The 21,935-nt window shown below is 38.4% G+C and overlaps 1 protein-coding gene across 2 annotated transcripts in view; it reads right to left on the minus strand.

The window, feature by feature from the left end:
* mamdc2a (MAM domain containing 2a) overlaps positions 1-21,935 on the minus strand; it is a 150,201-nt gene that overhangs the window by 86,693 nt on the left and 41,573 nt on the right. For both annotated transcript variants that reach the window (XM_039750739.1, XM_039750740.1), the window contains exon 3: positions 8,411-8,661. In XM_039750739.1, coding sequence (XP_039606673.1) covers positions 8,411-8,661 — 251 coding nt within the window. The remainder of the gene's footprint in view (positions 1-8,410; positions 8,662-21,935) is intronic.

The following is a 21,935-nucleotide window of genomic DNA, read 5'->3' on the forward strand; positions in this document are numbered from 1 at the left end:
ATTCATCACTAGTGGCAAGTTTGTGTGTACATGTAAAGTCATTTATGTAGATTTTAATAATTACACAGCAGAAGGCATCATTTTTCAAAAATTCAATATGAATATTATAAACTGTATAAATTCAATTCCCCAGATATTATTATAGACAAGACTGGAAAGTACTCTGCCCTCAATCTGTTATTATAACAGAAGAGGCCCAAATTGATGGTGATTGGAGACAGAATACAGCTAACGAGCAGTAAGAATGGGGTTTTGCTTCAGCATTAGCTGTGAAGGAGGCATCAAGCAGAGTCTGACAAAATAACAAGTGTCAAGTCTGTACACAATAGACGACGAGGGCAGAAGTAATTCAAAACAAGTTATACCAAACACCTACTGATGAAGCTCCACATGTGGTCAGTTATCCTTTCCTTATAATTCTGCTTTGCTGCATGTGTGCATGTTGTGTGCACGCCATGACGTTTATACCGGTTATACTGTATGTATCCATGTTTTGTCTGCCCTGGTAATGCTCTGTTCTGGTGTTAAGTGTTTAAGTATTAAAGAGTATGGAATTCATATTTGATTAATACAGTTTTATATTATGCCTACAGTATCTTTTGTTTTCAAAATGTTTAATACTTTTATTGTCTGTTTGTATTTGTGGTCTGTTTTTTTGTTTAACTATAGTATGGCTTCTGAATAAACAATATATTCCATTGATGTTAATTCGTCTGCTGGAGTGTAGGATGTCTGACCATAGTGGTACTGATTTCCTCTTAACAGTCCATCTCTTTATTCTAGTGCTTAATTGATTATAGCATCGGCATCTCTGCCATTTGTTTAATCTCTTTAAATAAATGTTTTTTAAATTAGTTCTTGGGACCTTTCAATTTGTATATATTGTGTACAGTGTGTTCCTCTTGTACACAATTAACAGTCACTCTTGTCTACAAATAGATCCTTAGTAGCCAATACGAGCTATTGAAACGTCAGCAGAGTCACTCATGTGCCTGAGGCTCACATTTGAATAGGCTGCCTGTACAAACAGCAGAGCAGCAGTCTGAGAAAATCTCTATCAACATGTCCCACATGCCCTGTTGCACAATATTTAATATACAAAAAATGTGATATCTGTCTCTTTACCCTCCAAACAGTTAACTGGCTTCTAAACACATGCATACATTTCTTAACTTGTTTAAAAAAAAGAGTATTTTATTATTTTGCCACATTTACAATAATTAGGCAAACAAATTAAAAAACAATTCTGTCATGTAAATATTGTTAACAATACATATGCACTTTTTCATGATTTTGAAGTTTTAAATGCATTCATGTATTTTATGTTTTGAGCAATGCATGATATTTGACTACGTGTAAGTATGTACCAGTAGGTTGTAACTCTAAAAAGATGCAATTAATTCAATATGGATGTCACAAACCCAAAATGACAATTTCTGCCATTAAACTGAAAACATGTCGAACAAGTTTGTTCCACCTTCTGCTTAACAAAGTAGGAATTGGTAATGAGAGAAGAGACCAGGTAATTGCAGTTCTTGTGGGAAACATGGACATTGGGCAAAATAATGTAGAAGTAAGAACGTCCAGACAAGTGGCGAAAGATTTCATAATTTAGAAAATACAGATTCAGCATTACTTCATACATCTAAAAATGAACTGCCTGCCAGCAGGTGCAGTTATTAGCAGTAATGTAAAGTAAATGAGCCTCTTTAGTGCGCCTTGGTACTTAGTTCATCTGCTCATGCTACAGATATAATAGCACATGTTTTTATAAATCGGAATTCAGCTGACTTTATTTTAGGCAAAAAACTAAAGTTATTTGTATCACTAAGGAAGATGCACAAAAAACTACACTGAAATGGTCTACAAATGAATGTGTTGCTGAGGGTGTAGGAGGGCAGGATATTAAGAACTATGAAAGTGAGCCAGTAGAAATACAAAGAGGGGATGCCATTGTAAAAGGTACAATACTGTCACCCTAAAGCATAAAGATAATGTATGTATAAAAGACCTAAGTTTGGGTTTTCTTGATCTGATAGTATCCATATGTAGCCTACTATACATCAAGGATTTCTGTTTCATCCACATATTAAGAATATTTTCAAAGCCAAACAAAAAACAGCTTCATCTGCATAGAATATATAGCGTTAAGGTAGCATTTAAGAGAACTGGAACAATAATTTAACTACTAATGTTAAGAAAATTATTGAGACACTTTTAATAACAAATGGTTTAATAAATGCTAACAGAAGAGTGTGATTACTACAGGGTATTTTGAAAGGTAAAGTAATAAATCCCCTCACTTTAAACAAATACTCTTTAGGATTTGTCTGAATAGGCATAGTTGTTAATATATTATACATAGTTTATGTTTAAGGCCATCAAAAGGTGTGATTCAATGTCCACTGTTGTATTTGTTTCTTTAAAGTTGGCAGGAAATCTAGAAACATAGTTAAACACGGGTGCATAGTGTAATGTGATTTCTACATGTCAAGGACACAACCGTAGCTTCAACTGACAGAGCCAACTAATACTGGTGTATGGTCTTCTATGATGATGCAAGAACTGCATATGGAGAACACGTTTGTGAGTTATTATGACATTTTCCACAGGAGGTGAAGGACTATCCACCTCACAGTCTAAATATTGCTCTATGTGACTTCCATCTCTCTGGTCTTTTGACACAGTTTTTGCTATTAATATTAAATTGGGGATACACAATTTTTCAATTGATGGTGATGTTATAGCAATCTGTCTGCAGCTCCTTAGTACTGATTTCTTTTTGGCAGGAGGTGACTGCCTTAGTATCACTGTGCAAAAACTACCTGGACAAGATTGGGAATCATGTAGATGCCTAAGTTTCTGATTTGTTTATGCAAGCCTTTGAATGAACACACAAATGTATGAATTCACAATGCCTTACTTTTAAAATACCTGTGTAGATATGTAGAAATGTTTTCAATTAGAATTGACCAATACAAAGCATTATATACAGGCTATTCAAAATTTACTATATATGCAGTATTCAATTAATTCAAAATGCTGTTGTGAGAAATATCACAAGAACTAAAAAGTAGGACCACATAACTACTGTTCTTACAATTTCACATTTCAAGTTTAGTTTAGGGCCAATTTCAAAATCCTCCTTTTTACATATTATGCTTTAAATGTAATATGGCCCTACTTACTTATCTAAATTAATCATTACATAGAAACCAGAGAATGCATTAAAATCTTCTAATGATTCCAAGGAATGATGAAACATTAGTGGAAGGTCAGGATGAGCTTTTAATCTACAGGGCTCTCAATCTGAGGAATGATCTGCTTGCATAAGACACATCACTGAGTCTCAGGTTTAAATGAAGGCTGAAGACTCACTACTTTAGTATAGCCTACCATGACTAAAGCAGCTGATTAGTAGTTCTTACTGCATTTCTGTTTATTAGTCATTTATACCGAAATATAAGCACACCAATAATTAACAACTACTATTTTTCCACTTCCCCATCTGTTCCTCATCCTGATATTCTGTTGTGATCCTTGGTCCAAAGCTATATTTGGACCAAGTGCAACAGCTACTTTATATAGCTCTTTTCCTGCCTATGGGAAAGACACCAGAGACACTTAAGAGCCTTGAATTGTATTGTCTTCTTAGACTGAACCTCTCAATATCTTATATAATATTGCAGAATGCCCAAGAGGGAGTGGGCAGCCATTTGGCTTAGGTCTCCAGGACTGTGACTGTGTCTGACTTTTGACTTTGTCTGTTGTAACTGACCCTGGGACCCTTGAAGTTTATTTTTTCCTGTGATGCTACTGATTGGTTTTGTTTTCTTTCCCTTGATTGTCAACTGGGCACAGATCAATAATAATGTTAATGAATAGATATTGTTAAACAAATTAGTATTTTTCATTGTGCATTTTGTAAATTTTGTAAATTGCATTTCACCTGTAAATTTGCTGCACTGCTCTAAGATTGCATTTAGTGAATAGTGCTGTATTAATATTGTTTTATTATGTATTCCACCTATTATCAATGATTATCCCCACAATATTTCTACTGTCACCATTTTCACAGTCTGCTCTTTATTAATTTTGAGGGAGAGGATGTGCTGTAATTTTGGTTTTAAGAAATTTAGCTATAAAAAGGAATTTTCATAAAACTGAACAAAATCATCTGTAACAAGTCATCCTTAACCTGTATGAGATTAGCCATGACCGAGTTTCCCACAAATATATAACAGAAACAGTAGATTGAAATTAGCTTTGAGAGAGCCAACAGAAAAACAGCCACCCACTCACACTTTTCGTCTTCTGCTATTTAAGAATTCCAGGATCCAGTTAATCATATTACAGTCCAAACAGAAATGATCAATTATCATAGAATGGATGGTATTAAAAGCAAAAGAAAACCAATAAATTGCAATATGATATGAATTGTGCAACTTTCCAAGTTCATATACAGCAGATGCAGATGTGTAGCTGTGGTATCCTCCACTGACCTCTTTGCTCTGTATACAAACCAGTGCACGTACACCTCGATTTCCTTTACTTCACTCTCTTGATCTGTTTGTCAAAGGACTTTATGATATGAGCAGTTAAGGCAACGAAAATCCTGTGTGTTAAAACTTAAATAGACTTCAATGAAATTTTGAGCCAACTGGTAGTCAGTGCTAACTCCTGGCAATACCATTTGATAACTGCTTGTACTGTGAAAGCCAGATATCATTGTCATACCATTACACAATGAGCCCAAGATGATGTTACACAGTTCACTTTTAGTCCTGCACTTTTAATTCAGTTTTGTGCACCTGATTAATTTGTTCATTTACAGTTTCAAGCTGAAATGCCCCGTTCTTTCGGTTTGCTAGAACTTGCACATCTTTGGTAATCTTTATGTTAGTATTCAATGAGAAGTGAAGTAAAATGATATACAGTATTTTATTGGCTAACTGAACAAAACATTCAATTGATTTATTGAAATGAAAGTGTAGTCACAATATGCTATGCAAGTGTTTACAGTGTCTGTTGAATCATCTGTTTAAAAATTGCCTGCCCCACACATTCAATAGACTCCTCATACAGGAAATGCTAATAGTTGTGTCTGTCTGTCAAGTGATTATATGTGAATGACTGGGGCTAGAACCATGATGACATGATACATGCTGGTGAAGCCAAAAATTTGGTTAGTGGCAACACCCGTGAAGTTATTAGGGTTCACATCTTCCTTATGGCAAACTGATTGAAAGGGCAACACGGCAGAAAGTAACATTGACGATACCGGCTGAACGTGAAGCTGAGGTAGCTCATAGGTCGAGGAAGAAGAGCATTAGCACTATTTGCTGTCAGGTAGAGACTGACCTGTGCTCCTGTCCTCTCACCAAAGTGATTGTTATGAGTGCAAAAAAACATGCTGCACACCTTTATGACACAAAAAAGAACTCAAGTGGTGACGTCTCGTGAGCGCCAGGCCAAACACGAGCAGTTAGCCTGCATATAGAGCCATTGAGCAACTGGCTAATACTATGATTCATCAATATGCCAGACATACTCCATGACACAGAATGCAAAAATGATAAGGAGAAAGAAATGTATGCCGACAAAAAAAGGACATCTTCAAATACTCAAAAATTCTGCCCATATGCAAACCTTGCTTTTACATCCTTACCTCAAAAGGAATATACAAAAATAAAACATTTAACAAACAAGAGGAGACCATTCAGTCCATTAAGCTCATTCATTCAACTAATAGCTAAGCTGTCCCAATATCTCATCCAGATACTTCATGCCAACCTATGACTATTTGGGGCCGGACATTTTGCCATATACTGTACCAAATTGGCCTTATCTCGGTTCATAAAGTGTACAGGTTATTGCAACTGAGGCTCTGCTGGTCTGTTGAGTGTCACCGATACAAATATTTTAACTGCTGGTGTAGCACAAACTGATCTTTACATCTCGGCGGCCACACACCAGGTCCATGTAAGGCAGTGTTTCTCAACCACTAGATTGTGCTGCCAGTCAGGCATGGGTTGCCATCATTGGTTCACAAGTGGGTCGCAGTGGGTCACCTAAGCCACTATTTCTCAACCACCGGGTCAGACCCTAGGTTGTCATGGCAGGGTTGTAGGTTGCCATTGTTGGTTTACAAGTAGATTGTGGTGGGTTGCCAAAGCGTTCTGCAGTGCTACACAATGTGTTTCTCTGTTTCTAAGGGAGCTTGTTTCACCAAGGGGGAACCTCAGTTGAGCTCATTTCTCCAAGAGGGCAGTTTGCAGTTGCAGCTAGTAGTTCATCAATGAATTTAAAAAGAATAAACTGGGGTGTGGGACCAAAAAGGTTGAGAAACACTGGTATACAGCAGGCAATGCAGGGCGAATACATAAGAATTAATGGAGCAGCTGTAATTAAGGCAAATCTTAAAGGGCCCTCCAAGAGTCAGTAAACATATGAGATACTGTGAAATAATAATAATAACAAAAGATTTATGACTGAGGTTTATTTTGACAAATGCTAGAACATTAATATTCTACTGTATTCCTATGGCCCTCTCCCATAAGTAAATTCAAATTGACTCAACTTGCCGTAAATTGGCGCATGACTGCATTTGGTTGAAGAACACTAATGTGCGAAAGATAGTTTGGAAATGTGCTCACTGTGGGGCAGAATTTGTTCATACTGAAAATAAAAGAATGTGCAGCCAAAATGGAAATGTTAAGCTTGATCTGTATGAACCACATTTATCTGAGGACCGGTGGTCTGCATGTTTCTTGTATTACAGTAAATTGGTACATTGTGGGTATGTAAAAAGCCTTCAGCATACTTTAACTGCTACATTATGCTTATGTTGGCAATTTTAACTTCATATGTAACCATTCTTTAATAGAATATCTAGGTATGATACTACTTTTTACTACTTCTGAGTTATACAGGGTGACACAGAAAAAAACGTAAACTTTTGAAAAACCCAATAAAAATAGAAGAAATCCAACAAAAAAAAATTATTGACAGCAATTGAACCACTACAACTTGCCTTTTAAGAGACAGAATCCAAATTATGAATGTCTGAAAATTACATCCTGTAGATGGCGTCCTCCTGTACATATGCATTCTTCCAATCTGCTGTTGAGGTTCCCCATTTATCGCTGCAACATCTCAGCTGGGATACCACGAATTTAGTTTTGAATTCTTTGTTTCAGTTCATTCAGTGTCCTTGGCCAAGTCGTCTAGACCCGACTCTTAAAGTAGCCCCACAAGAAAAAATCACATACGGACAAATCCGGTGATCTTGAGGGCCAGGGAATGTCACTGAATCTTGAGATGACACGGTTACCGAACAATTCTCGCACAGCTACCATTGATTGCCTTGCAATTGATTACTAAATTACTAAATGGCGAGATTGTTTACAGCTCAAAGTCCCTGATCCGCAGTGCTGCCAACTGTACATGGCTGCCACTACGCATTTCAAAAGTTCCCGTTTTTCTGTGTCACTCTGTATAATTTGGTTTACTTTTCAATGTTTTCAGATTTAGTTTTGTATCTTTTTTTGGCTTTTTTCCTCTCTGATGGCAGTTTTGACATATACATAATTTCATTTCTGCCATTTAAATTTTTATTTGAAATGCATTTGAAACATTAATATATTTTCACTTCTTTTTAATGCCATATTAGTTGCTTGAAGTAAAATACAATAAGGGGTCTGTGGCAGTGTGTGTTTTAGTAAACGGTTTTAGCACCGTTTCAGGCTTATAGGTGAGGGACACTGAGAAACGGTGGTGGGAGAAGGGAGCGGGCCTTGCGAGGTCACCACAGTTGTCGAGGAATGGCAGTGAGGAGACCAGCCAGTAAAGGTTGATCACGCTTGTCGGAGGGCATCTTCAGCTGTGGAGCAGACCTTAAAGGGTGAGCAGAGGAGACGCAGAGATGCAAAGATGCACTGAGGCTAGTGGGGTTTTTAAAAGATTGGTCTTGACTGGGTTTTAATCTTTGATTTTAACTGCTTGTGGGCTATTTATTTATTAATAGATTTTAACCTCCACAAATGCACTGTTTCAATCAAGGATTATTTATTGAGAGATTTCTGCATGGCTAAAAAACTAAGATCGTCCCTGCATTTTTAGCAGAGGTTTTCCCTCAGTCACCATTGATGATGATGATCTTTCTGAAAGTTAAACCCTCTTCAAGTAAAATAACCTGCTAAGTATACTTCAATTTCATACCCTTTCTTAATAGCTCATGGGGTTTGGGCATCAAGAGACATAAATTTTACATTTATGTCACATGTGTAACTAGGTCATTCCTGTACAAATCATCTCGACATTTCTATTTCAATCCAATAAGAAAGCATGATACTGAATGAAAATTATGGTTGAAGCCAAAGTTGACCTGCGGTATATTTCGAACACTTACCTTGTATCGATTTAATGTGTTCTTGATATCCACAGTTGCAATAAGCCAGCTGTCTGAAGTGCCTTGTGAAGACCACAGCCGATAGTCAAAACTTTCTCCTTCAGGCCTAATATACATTTGTAAAGAGCCTGAACCAGAAATCTGGTACACAATTCTGACACAACTCCAATCCAAAAATTCCAAGATGGGACTAATAAGAACAGCTCGTTTTTCTGTGACCTCCTTGGTGGAATCCGCAGTAATGTAGTGTCCTGTAAGCAAGAAAGTATATTAATAATGTAAGGGAATGCTCTATAGTGCTTATAAAAAATACTTGGTGCATTAGTGGCAAGCTAGTGAAGTACTGTCACATGATCTTGCCTTTTATCCATTAGGTTACCTGTTCCATCCCTAGCACTCATAATGCGAGTGCTGACTTAATCAGTTAAGTCTACATACTTATTTTTCAAACAACGGGCCTGGTTTCGCAACAATATTGCAGTGATGACAGAGATGTTGTATATTCTTTTAACTTCTCTAAGATCTCACAATCAGGCATTCATCAGTAGTTCATGCGACATACACTTATACACAATAGCAGATAAATACTATATTCTGAGAATGAAGATATGCTGGGAGAGCTCTCTCATTATATTCCAGTTTCGACTCAATAACTGCTTGTTCATGTTTCTGACCTAATTTGCTTTTCACTTTCCTAGTAAATCTCTTCATTATTCTTATTTGCTGATTTTGGCTAATTCTCTTGGAAGATCACTAGAATAATTTTCCTCAGTGACTGACATCACTTTCAGCAGTGTACTGCAGTGTTGCTCTGTGGCCATTGTTCCCTTTGTATACTGCATTTCAGAGACAAGCCCTACAATTCTCTGGACTTTTTCTCTGCTTTCGTTTTTAAACTATTTAAACTATGTTTTAAACTACTAATCTTTCATAGTAATTGGAGTCACTTATTTGGTCTGTTCTCATTATCCATTTCTCACTTTTTCTCTCTTTAGAATCTCCTTCATTCTGAATGTCCTAACATTGAAAATTCGGTCTCTGATGTGCATTTTAGTGTGGGAATTTTAGGATGGTGACCTTCACTTCTTCCTCTGCCAAACTACAGTATGTATCCTCAGCTTCCCTATGGAGTGTCTTGTGTTATTAGTCACGTTTTCTTTTTTTTTCAACATTCCTAGGCTTTCTGTATTATAAAGTGTTTCTTTGATTGGCTTCCAATGCAACTGTGAAAGGCCTTCATTTTATTTGTACAGTATCTGCTCAAATGTTTCTTCTTCATGCAGCAACTATTTTAACTATTTGTTTATTAATAATAATGAATTTATTCTGTATTTATATCTGTATATGAAATTGCCATTTCAAACTTAAAGTAGTCTAATACTCCCTTGTGCCTTTGTCAAGATGAAGACTTTTCTCAGACTCAACTTCATAAGGTTTAGGGTTCTCCTGTTCTCACTTCCTTTTTACTAGTCATAGTTCTCCTAATTTACTTGTATTGGCAAGAGTGTTAGATTGAAATACTCCAGGTTTGGAACTGTAATGGTGACCCCTTTTGTAGGAGCTACTGGAGTGGTGAGTTGGCATTGCCGATGTTCGTGGTGGACTGGTGTTGGACTCAGGAAAGGGGGTGATCATTGATTGCTTTTAATTTCTTGCTGTTACATATTCATTTTTATTACGTTAATGCAAATTTTATCATAAAAGTTTTATTTTTATTCTATTGATCAGTCTGTATACTTCATAAGATGTCAACATGATGATATTTTGCAGAAGTTAGGAGAACAGAAATTGATGGCCATATCAAAATTGTCCTTATGTTCTAAATTTGTAATCATCCTCCAATGATGCAAACTATTAAATATATTTAACTATTTAATATAAGACATATTGATTGATGGCTAGCAAGATGGACAGTGGTGAACAATAATGCCCACTAGCATAATGAGCCTAGGTTTGTATCCTAAGTCAACGATGGTCTGGGTGGAGTTTGTCTGTTCTCCCTATGTCTGAGTTTTTTCTCCTCAAACATCTCATGAACATGCATGGTGGATTAATTGGTTGCTCTAAATTAGGTGGTGTCACTGAGTAAGCTCTGAGATGGCTTCAGAATGTTTCCTTCCTTCCAACCTTACATGGCCCTGAATTGGATTAAATAGGCTTTAAAATGGATAAAGGAATAACTGACTGATTGCACCATGTTTAATTTTTTATAGAAGTAGCTCTAAGTCTGAAAATGCCTTTCCATCTGCATACATTATGAAACATCCAAAAACTATTAGACAGATTTCCACTACTGGAGTGGAATAAAAGTTGTGTCACTTTCAGGTTTGGACAGAATTCCAGTTTGGCATATACTGTAGCACATGCACACACATACACACAAACACACACACAATATTTAGTTATTAGTGAAACTTTATGGACTGTCCTAGCTTAATTTTGAATAATTACAATCCAAATCTCCCTATCCTCTTTAATAAAACCCCTGTGTGCATCCAGGTGTCCGTGTGTGTGTCTTCTGGTGAAGTGCGCATGCGCAGGGCCACACAGCACGTATTCAGTCTATTCCTGTGCATTCCCTGTGTGTGCAGAGAGAGAGAGAGAGAGAGAGAGACACACACAGGTGTGTGCGCGCGAGAGACAAACAAACAGACATGCACGCACGCAGGCCCGCGCAAGAGACAGACACGCACGCGCACACACACACACGCAGGCAGGCCCTCGCGAGGGACATACACGCACGCACGCACGCACGCACACACAGACACACACACACACGCACGCAGGCCCGCCACAGAGACAGACACGCACGCCCGCACACACACACATGCGCAGGCCCGTGACAGAGACAGACACACACAGGCGCACGCGTGCATTGTTGCAATGTTACTTTTCTTGGTTGTTTATTAAATTACAGATTTTTCAAATGTTCATTTTTTTCCCTGTGCTTAAAACTCATTAAAAAAGGTGTTTTTAGCGAGCGGGTCGTAAGGCTATAAGCAAACTCTTGCAGTGTTAGTTTTCTCTGTTGTTCAAGGTTTTCTTAGTGTTATTCAATGTTTTTACATTTAGTTTACTATTACGCAATGCATTCAATGGTATAATAAACTATATTTGTGCTTAAAATCTTAAAAAATATATATTTACATACAGTTCATACGGTCTGGAATGGATTAATTGTATTTACATACAATCCTATGGGGAAAATTACTTCGGTTCCACTGTATTAGTGTCCGACAAAATTACAGGCATTTTACGGAAATACAAACTAGCATTACTGCAAGAGAAACTTAAAGGCACACAATACAGTGACGCATATTACAGCCACATACAAGGTCCCTTGCCATTTAATATACTGTAGACTGTTCCTACTAATGTTTATGCACTACTGTTCTAGCGCCCGTTATTGTAACGGGCTTAATGTCTAGTTATATATAAAAATCATGGGATGAGACAAGACTTTTTTCAAGAGATTTTTTCAAGTCCCTTGAGACGAGACTTTGGCCGTGAGATTTTGTTAAGTCGTGACCTCCTCTCAACCATATTCAAGCACGCACACAGTACTTTTATCAACAGAAGAAGTGAATACACAGGCAATCCAAGAGAGTTTTAAGATGTACGATACAGTAGCATACAGTAGTAGATCACACTACTCCTAGGTAATCCACCATAAATCCATTACATGGTTGAGGAGGACAAAATCTTTATCCTGGCAATGATGATAAGACCTAAATTTGAATGGGACATTAGAACATTAGAACAATCTAGACAAGAACAGACCATTCAGCCCAACAAAGCTCGCTAGTCCTATCTACTTAATTCTTCTAAAAAAAAATTGTCTAGTTTTGAAAGTGCCTAAAGTCCTACTGTCTACCACGCTACTTGGTAGTTTATTCCAAGTGTCTATGATGCCCTGTGCAAAGGAAATCTTCCTAATATTAGTGCACAATTTATACTTAACGAGTTTCCAACTGTGTCCCCGTGTTCATGATGAACTCATTTTACTACTCAGGGCAGATTGCTCAGTTTCCCTACCAAGCATCTTTTTTTCCCTGTTAACTCTGTTGTCATTTTGTGCCAAAGTTTTTCTAGGTCTTGACAGTTGTAGAAAATCTGGACAAGTTGCACACACTCATTCGCACTATTAAGATTTAGAGCCACAATTAACATAGCAGCAGTGGCGTAGCTAGAGTTCGTGCTGCTCAGGGTGGGGCGGTGCTTCAATTTGTCACCCTCCAACATATCTGAATATGTTAACCTATTTAAACAGAGAATTAAAATGATGTATAGAAAAAAATTAAGATACATTTTGCAGAGATTTATTCATATATAAACGGCAATAATTTTTTCACATATAATTATTTAAAAGCATCGACTAGACAAGAATATAGTAAAGATGCACTGATATCCCTGCTCTAATTATTAGTTTAATATAATTACACTGCGAAAGCCAGAACCAGTGTAGTGTACAAGTGATAGGTGGGGATGTTTTCTGCGAAGAGCAAGAACGCATTGGGATTGTATAACAAAACAAAATTAAAAATTGTAAATTAGCTCTTTATCTTCCTAGAAATTGTTATCAGTATAATGTTTATTTTTATTTTTGTTATTGCCTCATAAATTTCAACTGTTGTGTCTGATGCCGTCCCAGAAGGACAGTCAGAAAATTATTTTTGAAGTATTTGTGGATAAAAATCAGAGAATTTAACTTTTTTCAATCATGAGTGATGCTTTTCCGAACCCTGTTGCTTACACACAAATTGTACTCAGCTTTTTGGCCAATAATGCCACCCCCAAAAATGTGCCACCTGGGGCGTACTGCCCCCTCCGCCCACCCCTAGCTACATCTCTACATAGCAGGCTAGCAAACCCCTCACTCTTTTGTCATCTGTGTGAAGTCTGCATGTTCTCAACATATCTGTGTGGATTCTCTTATTGCTTCTCTTATTTTCTTTCCACATCCCCAAAGATGTGCAGGCTAGGTGAACAGGGATCTTTAAATTTATCCTATTTGAGTGGAAAAGTGTGCTGGACACTGAATTCAATTATTCATTTAGCATACCTGGAAAAAAAGTACTTTAGTCGTGGACGGACATGTAAACTGCACAAAGACAGAGGATGGGAAATGCAGAACTAAATGGATTTATTTACACATATGATCCTAAGAAATAATCTTTAATAGCCCAATATTTTTTCTTTGAATTTCTGCTTTACATCAGATGTTTAATTTGGACATTTATTTCACATTTCCTGTTGCTAAGAAACCAGTCCTTAATTATTCTTGTTTTGTTTTTATGTGGTTGTAAGACATAAAAACCTGATCTGAGTGTCTATTATTTCATTTCTTCCTGTCACTAAGTTCCACATTTTAAATCCTTCGGGCTATATATTATACCATACTTGAAACAACTGCTCCTAATTATATGTGCCAACATGTTAACAGGAGTGCCTTTTTAATTCAGTGGATTTTAAATTTAAACTGATCATTTAAGGACATTTCAGTGGAAAAGAAATGACAAGCTTCATTTGCATCAGGTTTTCATGTACTAAAAATGTAACGGCACATTTTGCCAACACATTTTCTTTGCAAAACTGAGAATTGATCGCATTTCTGGAATGATGACTTTCAAGTTTGTATTCATTTTATTTGATCATGCACTGTTTAAACATTTGCTTTCACTATTTGAAAATTCCTATAGTATGGTCACTAATAATGTATGGCATTGGGTTTGAATTTCATTGCTTTTAAAAAAATGTCACATTTAATACAAAAGATTAACGTTGATTGGGGTGTGCACCAAGGGACTGTTTGAAAAACAGTTAATATTAACTTTTTGTATTTTAACTATTAAGGGGATAAAGTAAATGGAGTGGATGAAGTGATATAACTAGAATTTATTGGACCATGGTGCAAAAGGGGCAGCACGGAGGCGCAGTGGTAGCGCTGTTGCCTCGCAGTTAGGAGACTCAAGTTCGCTTCCCGGGTCCTCCCTGCATGGAGTTTGCATGCTCCGGTTTCCTCCCACAATCTAAAGACATGCAGGTTAGGTGCATTGGCAATCCTAAATCCTAAATTGTCCCTAGTGTATGCTTGGTGTGTGTGTGTGAGTGTGTATGTGTGTGTGCCCTCCGGTGGGCTGGCGCCCTGTTCAGGGAATTGGCTCCAGCAGACCCCCGTGACCCTGTGTTAGGATATAGCAGGTTGGACAATGACTGACTGGTGCAAAAGTATAAATTATGCTCCCTATGTGAAATTAAATTAAACACAATTATACAAACATAAGCTACATGAAGCAAACAAGCTACCTAGAAAGCCAGTTGTCATAATAAGCTTTATTGAATTGTGAGAATTATAACACCATTAACTTCTTCATTTCAGTTTCAAGTAGACAAGCATATTAATAATAAAGCCTTCTGAAAGAAAAAACATGAAAACATTGTGAGACCCTCCAGCAACTGGCCTGCTCACACTACTTAAAGTCACGCCACTGGATGGATGTTAACATCGTCACACACGTGCGCATGGGAGACAGCTAGAGGGCTTAAATAATAGTAGTACCATGCCAGACGAGGGGGTGGCGAGCTGCACTAACTTTCGCTCTCCGTCCTCTGTAGACTATACTTGGGAAATCCCATTAGGTATATCGCCATTGACAACGTCACTTCCAGTACTGGGGGCCATGGATGACGTCACTTCTGGTCTCAAAAACATCACTTCCGGTTCGGGTCCAGATGACGTCACTTCCGATCACAGCCTTTAAAGCCGCCATTCTACCAAATTCAAATCAGTTCTGTTTTGCACATTGTACCATTCACAACTCAAAAGAAAATACCCATTTTGCAGCCAGGGATATTAAATGGGTGGCCTCCCCAAACCCCTGTTGTTTCCTGTGTCTTATTGCGACAACATATACTATGCAGATTAAAAACCGTCTTCAAGCTTTCCTTCATGATGCCTTCACTAGGTTTGGATATCCCTCATAAGCCTTTGTGTTAACTGTCCTCACTCTTGACTAACCTCATTTCACCCTTCATTTTATCCTTATGGCCAGTGACCAGTAGAAAGTGTTTTACAAATCTCATGTAATGCATTCCAATCAAAGCTCTTTGGCTTAACAATTGTTTTACTAAAGGAAAGTTGAACCTGTTGTCTAGTTCTACTTTTGGAGACTGGATACTGGATTTGAAATATTCTAATTAGTTAAATATATTAGTATTAATGACAGTTTGTTTTGTCCATTCCAGTCTGATCATTTGCACTCTGCTGACTGCTGGTGGCCAACCATGAACCTGTAATGTCTAAGTTACAAAGATGCTCAGAAGCAGCTCTTTAACCCTTGTCACACACATACGCTTGGCGGACAGTCTAAGGGCTTAACTGTAGGTAAGACACAGAGTCAGGGGTTAATGAAGTGCACTAATATCTCTTCTCAATCTCCTACAGATCACTAGAAGGAAAGCCCAGCTAAATCACAACCATCTCCAGCACTCCCTTCTTGACCTCACTTCCGGCAACTTCCTCATGGGACTCACCTCTTTCTGCCTGCCTTTAAAATCCAACCACCTCATCCTGCTAATCAGTTCCGTTTTGGACTCCATAACAGTAACTACTTGGGCGCTGTTTGCACTTGAAGCAATTGTTGTTACAATATACGTGGTGGATCCCCAACTTGTCTTTCTTTTCTTACTCCCCTTAAGCAAGAGAGAAACCGGAGCAAGAACACTGACTTTACAACAAACCTCTTGGTGTAGTAGGCAGGATTTCCACTGTGGATGGGTGGAGTGTAGCATAGGGCCTGACGGACAGCATAACTGAATTCATCAGGAAGCATTCCACTTTTTTAGGGATCTTCATTTCATTTATGAAAGTAGTTCCTAAATATTATTCCATTTTTAGATTATGTCAATATTTCCCAGGCCAAGTGTGGAGACACTATTAGTTGCAGTTCATTTACACTGTACTTGGTGAAATTTTATTTTCATTTAAGATAAAGGAAGATGTTAGTGTGCATAAAATATAATGACATGTCATGCATGTCTTGCTTTAATGTCAGTTAAGAATGGTCTTGATAAAGGGCTGACATACACAGAAAAAATTCTAAGTTGTTAGTGTTTGAAATAATTTTTTTAAGTTGTAAATATAATAGGCAATAGGATGTTTAAAATGAGAAAAATGACACAGTGAGCTATCAGTGTTGTAAAGAGTTTATGCTTTAGGCTCATATAGCAATGATGTTCTGTTCAAGATTATTAGATTATTAATAGTGGCAATTCTGCATTAAGGGCTCGTTAGGAAAAATAAGTAATAGATTTCCCTCAGTAATTTAATTTATTATTAAAACATACATAACAAACCTAATTTTCTTAAACATTTTTTTAATTTTCTATCATATGCTATAAGTAATTTCTTATATAGAAAAATATTGTTTTGTTAATATTTGAAATTATCTTTGCGCAGGGTGTTGCAAGCTTGTTTCAGATTGAGGGGCTGGACCAACTGGCCCTGCAGTGTTGTAGGTTTTCTCTTTGCTGTGTGTGTGCCACCTGAACTTTCAAGTTTAGCAATGGAGTTTAAAGCCGATCTTCAGCCGCTAATTTTCTGCATGAAAATGAGGGCAGTCTTTTTTTTTTAAAATTGTGTACTTACATTTCTGGTTTGAGCTATCTGCAGTCGTGCTTATGCAGCGCATGACAGCAAAATGGTATCAAACATCATGAAGAAAAAAGGAAAAGAGTTCAATATCAGGAATGCACTGAGTATAAGACATTACAGGCTGAGTGCCATCTTGATCTTCACCCACCACTCTGGTAGATCGCCTGACAGAGATCAATTTGAAAACCTCATCAATTAAATCTTATGTGAAAATAAAGGCAGAAGTATGCTGCAAAGAATTAATGAGTCTTGGTGCAGAAAGAACCACTATGTAGAAAATATTTTCTTCATTTTTTTGTCATATTTGCACTGTCCAGCAAACACCTACACATACAATTGTTTGTGCTGCAGCCAGTCAACCCAAGACTTTTGTGTTTGAGTTGGAAAGTTTGCATAGTCTATTTCTTCTGTGTATTCCAGTGTTATTGTGGCTTGTCCTTTTCACCTCAAAGTTATTTGATTCTATACTTGAGGTGTTACTGTTTCAATTTAGGCAGTTCATAGCTAATCTATTTTGCTGCCAGTGGGTGATTGTAGGGCTCAAGGTGTACTTAACATTTACATCTAAATTGCTGTGCTTTTCTAGATGATGACAGAGGGTATCACAGTGCTGTGACGCCAGCTGACACAGACCAGGTGTGTGGACTCAAATGTCTCGCTAACCATCATATTCTTATAGGGTTGTTATTGTCAGGTGTACAGAGTGTGGTGAAATTCTCACTGACATGTGCTAACAGCTAAAGACAAAAAGGAGTTATTCGTTAGAGAGGTTAATATTAAATGTTAGAGAAGGCTGCACACATAAAGAAAAGATCTAATTTGCCCCCACCTATATTTTAATGCCACTGGTTATTAAAATATGAATACCTGTGGTAATTACTATGCTGCTCAATAAGTAAATGAAATCTGTACTCCAGCAGAGTGAACCTTAAGACAGAATTTGTGGCTAAGGAACATTTCATGCCAGTAGATTCTGATCCAGGGTCAGTTTTTAAAGGTCTAAATTGAAAGTACATTTTTTAAATTTAATTAGCCCAACATTTCACACAGCTCGAGGAGGAATGTATTCTGTCTGTGGCTGACTTTCATTTATTCTCTACTAGCCGTCCTCCGCGGCTCCATCCGTGTAGTAGTGAAACAGGACAAACTTTAAAAACCAATAAACAAACAGGTATCGTTAGCTAAGCAGAGGCAAGGTGCACTCCAAAACATGGCCACAGGTAGAGCGACTCGAACAGAGGCTGGCACGTCAGTGAAGAGGGCCCTGCCTGGCTCCCCACTCGACGTCACACTTCCCCCTTCCCGCCTCTGTCTCAGATTCACACGAATAAATTGCTCCTGCAAGCAAACTATGATACTTAGAGTGATGTGAGAAATTGCAAAATCAACCAGAATATTCAAGCAAATACTAGAAAAAAATGATCTAAATCCGTTAAGTAGTTCCCTCGTGAAAAGCAGACAGACATACAGAGAGACAAACAAATAGACAGATGTTGAATTTTATATATTGTGAAAGACGCTATATAGCGCCCGACCTGGCACAGACTGACGCAGAGGCACGTGTAAAAAATCACACAGGCTTTATTAGTTCTTCAGCCGTGGGGCACATCTTCCCAGTGTCCCACAGGCCCAACACAGTCCCAAAAGCACTTTAACAACACAAAGCTACAACTCTCCACTTTGTACAACCACTCCTCTCAGGCAACCTCGTCCTCTTCCTCCTGATTCTGGCCCTTTAGTGGTGGAGGTTGGCCCGTTTTATACCCCACCCGGAAGTGTTCCAGGTGCTTGACCACCTGGTCTCAATTGCACCTCCGGGTGGGGCTGATGACTCGTCCAGCCGGGTTCTTGAGTCTTGGCAGCGCCCTCTAGCGGCAACCCCATCTCCCAACCAGGCTGTGGAGGACTCCATGTCCCATGGAGCCACGCGGGAGAGTGGGAAATGAACATTGGCCAGGGAGGCTGCCACCTAACGTCCCGGAGGAGGTATTGAGCTGTCCATGGCGGCTCCCCTGGAACATAAGCAGCAGGGCGTTCTGGCCGGCCATTAGACCCGGCTGTCCATCACAATATAAAGACAGAAGAATCTAATTTAATGGTCCTCTTCTCAGTGCTGGCTCCGATAATCTAAGGGTGTGCTTTAGTTAGCTCTGACATAATTGTTTTATTAGTAAATAAATACAGTATGAGTATTGGCTGATAGTGAAGTCTGCATAGTAGATAATTGAGAAGGCTACAAAATTAAATTATATCTGACCTGCACACAGAGAAAGAGACTGTTTGTGAGAAGTTATGTTTAGAATGAAGCTGTTCAAAATGAGCCAATAACGCTGTTGATATACGAGTCTGTTGGCCTGGATAATATTGTGCATTTCAAGAAGTTTCAGGTCTATCTAAGGTATGCAATAGTCCGCCATGGTGAGAGGGGGAACTGTCACAAATGATACTGTCTCTTTTCTTCCCCACAGCACCGAGAAGACGCCCCTTAAGGGCAATCAACCCTACCCCTTCCAGTCAGAGGACTTTAAAAATATGATGCCCCAAATGTTGGCATCTCATTTGGATTTGGTCTTAGTTGAGTACAGAGTTCCACAAGTCAGAGCGACTCTTAAGGTTGCTTATGCTTGTTATATTTTGCTCCCTTGTGCACTTGTTTTGCTTAACAGCTGTCATTACAATTAAAAGGGGCATCTCTGCTGAGTCTCCAATAGATTTCTGGATTCATCCTGTGCTCCTTCCACCTGTCCACTCTAGTAAAAATAAGATTTACACCTTCTGTTTTGAAAAATCATCTGAGGTGATGCCAGGTTCTAAGCAGGTGATGAACCACAACATTTTCTTACCTTTACAGAAGCATGAATTTATCGCCTCAAAGACCTGAATGTATAAAGTTGAAGACATTTTGAATCTCCTTTCCTCAGCGATAGTTTCAGTGCTCTACACTTCACTCCTAAAGTTTCAGAGCAAACTGCCTAGTAATAAAGCTGAAAATTAGGTGAAGCCAAACCACAAAAGACCAACACCACAACTTAAGCACCAACACCAAATTACTTCCACAAATAACTATAATTGTGTTCCACTATTTCTGGGGATTTGCCTGGTTTAGGGCTCCTCAGTTACATCCTGGAGGGTGACAGTGGCTGCAGGTTTTCACTTTAAACAATTTCTTAATTAGACTCGATTAGTTTATTTACTACTAAAACAATATGTTTTTGGGCTTAGTTTTCATTAACTCGTTTGCTACAATTCAGAACCCTTAATTGCCAATTTTAGTTTTAAATGGCTGCATTAACATTTAAATTGCTGCCTTTTTTAACCAGAAGTGAAAAGTCAGGAACAAACCCTGGGCAGGGCACCAGCCCACCGCAGAATCCACAAACACTACAGGCAAAATATATGAGTCTACAATAATCTTTTCGCCTTTGCATCATTCAATGCTCAAAATGTAGATTTACACAATAATGGACCATACGCTATAAGAAAACACAATTTTGTATTGTGTATATAGGGTGTATATTTATGACTAGCAAAATACCCGCGCTTCGCAGCGGAGAAGTAGTGTGTTAAATAAGTTATGAAAAAGAAAAGGAAACATTTTAAAAATAACGTAACATGATTGTCAATGTAATTGTTTTGTGACTGTTATGAGTGTTGCTGTCATCAAGGATTTGATCATCATTATTTCTTTCAATCAGGTTTGTATTTGGAGGTAATCCGATTTGATCATGAACCGAAGCAATTTCCCCCCATAGGATTGTATGTAAATACAATTAATCCGTTCCAGACCATATGTAAATATCGATTTTTTTAGTTTTTAAGCACAAATATAATTATACCATAGAATGCACAGCGTAATAGTAAACTAAATGTAAAAACATTGAATAATACTGAGAAAACCGACACTGCAATAGTTTGCGATATAGCGCTACCAACCGCTGGCTAAAAGCACTTTTTTTAATGAGTTTTTAGCACAGGGGAAAAATGAACACTTGAAAAAATCCGTAATTTAATAAACCACTAAGAAAAATAACATTGCAACAATGCACGCTACAAACAGATCGCTGGAAACAGAAGTGAAAACAAAATCAAGACCAGTGCATTCTTTAACCGCCTTCCTACCTTAATGCGTCCATCTCTCGCGCTGCCTCTGTGTGTGTGTGTGTTGCGCTATCTCTGTCGTGCTGCCTGTGTGTGTGTCGCGCTGCCTGTGTGTGTGTCGCGCTGTCTCGCGCTGCCTGTGTGTGTGTGCTCGCGCTGACTGTGTGTGTGTTTGCATCTGTCTCTCTCGCGCGCTGCCTGTGTGTGTGTGTGTGTATGTCGCGCTGTCTCGCGCTGTCTCGCGCTCTCTCTCTTGCTCGCTGCACAGGAAATGCACAGGGAGAGACTGAACATGTACAAACCAAAAGGGAGACTGGCTTGTTCGTATACCGAGTGTGTGGTCGCGAATATTTAGCTCAATTACGTGGGAGGTGTGCTGATTTCCTCAGTAGCTGCACTTATGAATATGCTAAGCACAGTCCTTCACCCGCGAATATTTACCTTATATGGGCAGGCACTCAATTACGTGGGAGGCGTGATGACGCGGACGCAACTCCGCCTCACACGGCAACTGAGCTGCAGGCTATAGCTGTATATATGGACGAAAGTATGTTCCAGTTATGACCGTTACGTGTAGAATTTCAAAATGAAACCTGCCCAGCTTTTGTAAGTAAGCTGTAAGGAATGAGCCTGCCAAATTTCAGCATTCCACCTACACAGGAAGTTGGAGAATTAGTGATGAGTGAGTCAGTCAGTCAGCGAGCGAGTGAGTGAGTCAGTCAGTGAGGGCTTTGCCTTTTATTAGTATAGATCACAGAGAAGAGATGCAAATTT

Source organism: Polypterus senegalus, chromosome 4 (assembly GCF_016835505.1).
Source record: "Polypterus senegalus isolate Bchr_013 chromosome 4, ASM1683550v1, whole genome shotgun sequence".
In the NCBI taxonomy this organism is placed as follows: Eukaryota; Metazoa; Chordata; class Cladistia; order Polypteriformes; family Polypteridae; genus Polypterus; species Polypterus senegalus.